Here is a 3,246-nt window from a genome sequence, read left to right on the forward strand (position 1 = left end):
ATATTGGCTTAGGTTGTCATAGTACAACCTTTTAACAAGCATCTGCAGTTTGCCAGATGCTGTGTACAACATTTCACCCAAGTGCTTTGTCTTTCTTCCTGAACCACAGCAAAGTCTCACAGAGGAGTGTTAGCATATTCTCTACAAGGTGGTGGCCTTGGCTTTATTTTTCCTGCATATGGATTGACTGCAGAATTCTACCAGAAATTCAAAGGAGAGATAGTACCAGAATTTTCCCTTTCTTTTGTGTGAGGTATGCATGTATGTGACCTTGTGATCCCATGTTCCTGTGTGTGCACAGGATAGACCCTGACATCATGTGTCTTCCTCTACCTCCTCCTAATTTTTTGAGACAGAATCTCTCCCTCAACCTGGAGTGCATCGGTTGGCTACATCAGCTGTTCAATGGGCTTCAAGGTTCCATCTGTCACCAAACAATCTAGTCCACCACATTCAACCTTGACATTGAAGCTCACTTTCCAATGCATAGAGTCCTCACACAGCCTCATTGTGTTCCTCTGTAACACAATGTTATAGACACAGAATTTTGTCTTTCACATAGGTCAGCATATCCTCTGCCTGAGAGGAATTCAGTGTGTTTGGGTTGAATTGACCTACTTTCGAACACTTTATTTTACCCTCTAAGATGGTCAAGAATCCATGGAATGCAGTTTTAAGATGTCATCTTTAAACCTAACATTGAAAGCAGTTGCACATTTCTTCAAGCGGTGTGGCACACAACTCTAATGCCAGCAAATAGGAGGCAGAGGGAGGTGGATCTCTGTGGACTCGAGACCAGCCTGGTCTACAGAGCAAGTTCCAGAACTGCCAGTGAAACACAAAGAAGCCCTGTCCAAAACAACACAAAAGAATAGAAAGGATTTGGACATTTCTCACTTACCAGTTCTCCTCCTGAGCTGTCAATCGTTATATTTTCCCACAAATGTCATTTGAAAAATAGTTTTATAATACAGTCCATTTATCCATCATTCCCGCTCTAACAAACCTGACACACAATATCATGCTTCCAAGTAATACCATCTTGGGGGTCTGTCTGATATCTCAGTTATGTGTTGGTGTCACAGGGAACTCATTACTGTTCATTTTGTACATATATACTTTCTTCTTTAAGCCTCATTTTAAGAAGTTGATCGATTCCATTTCCATGCACCTGACAATAGTTAATGTGCTGATGATCATATTTATGTTGATATCCCATATCATGTCATTCTTTGGAGTACCCAAATTTCTGGATGATGCTGGCTGTAGGACAGTGTTATTTATATCCAGAGTCACTCGGGGTATGTCCATCAGTACCACCTCTATTCTGAGCACATTTCAAATCATCACCATCACGCCCAGTAATTCTAGGTGGGTGTGGCATAAGCCTAAACTCTCCAAGTTGACTTTGTCATCCTTACTTTGCTCCTGGCTCATTAACCTGCTCATCTATACATACATGGTTCCAATGGTAATAGCCAAAACTAATTCTACTCACTTTGGCAATGGATATTTGGACCCTTACTCTCAAAACAAGCACTTTGGGAACCAAAATTCAGGGTCATTTTTGAGTATCATTCTCATTTATGATCTCTTCTACGTTTCCATAATGATGTGGACCAGCCTGCACATGGTAACTGTCCTCTACACACACCGAAAGAGAGTCCAGCATCTCCACAGCACAAGCCTCTCCAGCCAGCCATCTCCTGGGGGCAGAGCCACTCACAGTATCTTGTTGATGGTGAGCTGTTTTGTGTTCTTTTATTGGTTAAATAATTTCATCACCCTTTCTGGTTTTTATGTACAAGTAAAAATTCCAAACTGGGATGGAATTAATGCAATTTTGGCAACATGCTACCCATCCATCTGCCCTTTTTTACTGATGAAGAATAATAAACTTGTTTTGCAATTCACTTCTTCCTTTTCTGAAAGGAGGATGGCCTGTTTTCAAAGTGCACTCCGTGGCTGAGCTGAAACCCGCACATTCTCATCATTGGGAAATTGTCTTGATGATTTCCATGGGATAAAGTATTTGAAGGTGGACCTTGCATACCTGATATGGATTTGGTTTTTCTTCTGACATTCTGTAATCCATTAGAATTCATGTAGTTAACACTTTTCTTAAATACAACTCTGAGTACATAATTTTAATAAGTAACATTTACTACCCATTCAATTTATGACATTTTGGACAAAGGAATATATTGTAAGTATTTTCAACAATATTTTACTTCTTGATTTTTCTCTATTAAAACACTTCTAATTGTAAAGAGTTGGGAATAGATTTTCCAATCAAAGAGGCCCAAGAAACAAGCTGGTGTAGAAATCCAAATATCTGAGTTAATTTTGTATCCTGCTATTTCCAATGGCTGATGGAAGCAGACGCAGACACCCACAGATATGCACTGAACTGAACTCTGGAACCTAGTTGCAGAGGGGGAGAAATAAAGATCAAAGGGGTCAGTACCAGGCTGATGAAACACACAGAAACAACTGGCCTGATCAAGTGGAAGCACATGGACCCCAGGGAGGCCTGCACAGGACAGATCCAGAACCCTGAAAGTGGATGTCAATTAGGAGGCATCTGAACACTAGTGGTCCCCTGGTAGAGGATTAGTATTTTTCCCTGATATAAGAAGGGAATTTGCCAGCCCAACCCATGTTAAGGAATGCACTCTTGGCCTGGACACATGAGGGAGGGCCTAGGCCCAGCCCAGGATGATGTGGTGGACTTTGAGGGCTCTATGCTGCCTGGGGAGTGGAGGGTGGATGGGATGGGGGATAGTTCAGGGGTAGGGAACGAAGGTGTGGTCCGGAGAGGAGGGAGAAGGTATTGACATGTGAAACAAGCTTATTCCTAGTTTGAACTAATGAAAAAAATTACAAAAAAAAAGTATATTCAGCAGCAAAGGAAATTGGCCAATTAACATATGAAGGCAAACCTATCAGAATTACACAGGACTTCTCCATGGAATCTCTGAAAGCCAGAGGACCTGGGTAGATATTCTACCAACTCTAAGAGAACACAGATGCCAGCCCAGACTACTAAACCCAGCAAAGCTTTCAATTACTATAAATGGAGAAAAGAAGATATTCCACTACAAAACCAGATTTAAACAACACATATCAACAAATCCAGCCCTAAAGAAAGTTGTGGAAGGAAATCTCCAACCTAAGGAAATTAACTACAATCACAAAACCACAGGCAATAGATAATCCCACTTTACCAAAACCCAAAAGAAAAAG

General features: G+C 41.1%; 1 protein-coding gene across 1 annotated transcript; it reads left to right on the plus strand.

The window, feature by feature from the left end:
• The first annotated feature begins 1,021 nt into the window (after window positions 1-1,021).
• LOC113838661 (vomeronasal type-1 receptor 4-like) lies at window positions 1,022-1,969 on the plus strand. Its single transcript, XM_027434243.1, has one exon. The coding sequence runs from the start codon at window positions 1,022-1,024 to the stop codon at window positions 1,967-1,969; it is 948 nt and encodes a 315-aa protein (XP_027290044.1).
• The last annotated feature ends 1,277 nt before the right edge of the window (window positions 1,970-3,246 follow it).

Source organism: Cricetulus griseus, chromosome 9 (assembly GCF_003668045.3).
Source record: "Cricetulus griseus strain 17A/GY chromosome 9, alternate assembly CriGri-PICRH-1.0, whole genome shotgun sequence".
NCBI classification, from domain to species: Eukaryota; Metazoa; Chordata; class Mammalia; order Rodentia; family Cricetidae; genus Cricetulus; species Cricetulus griseus.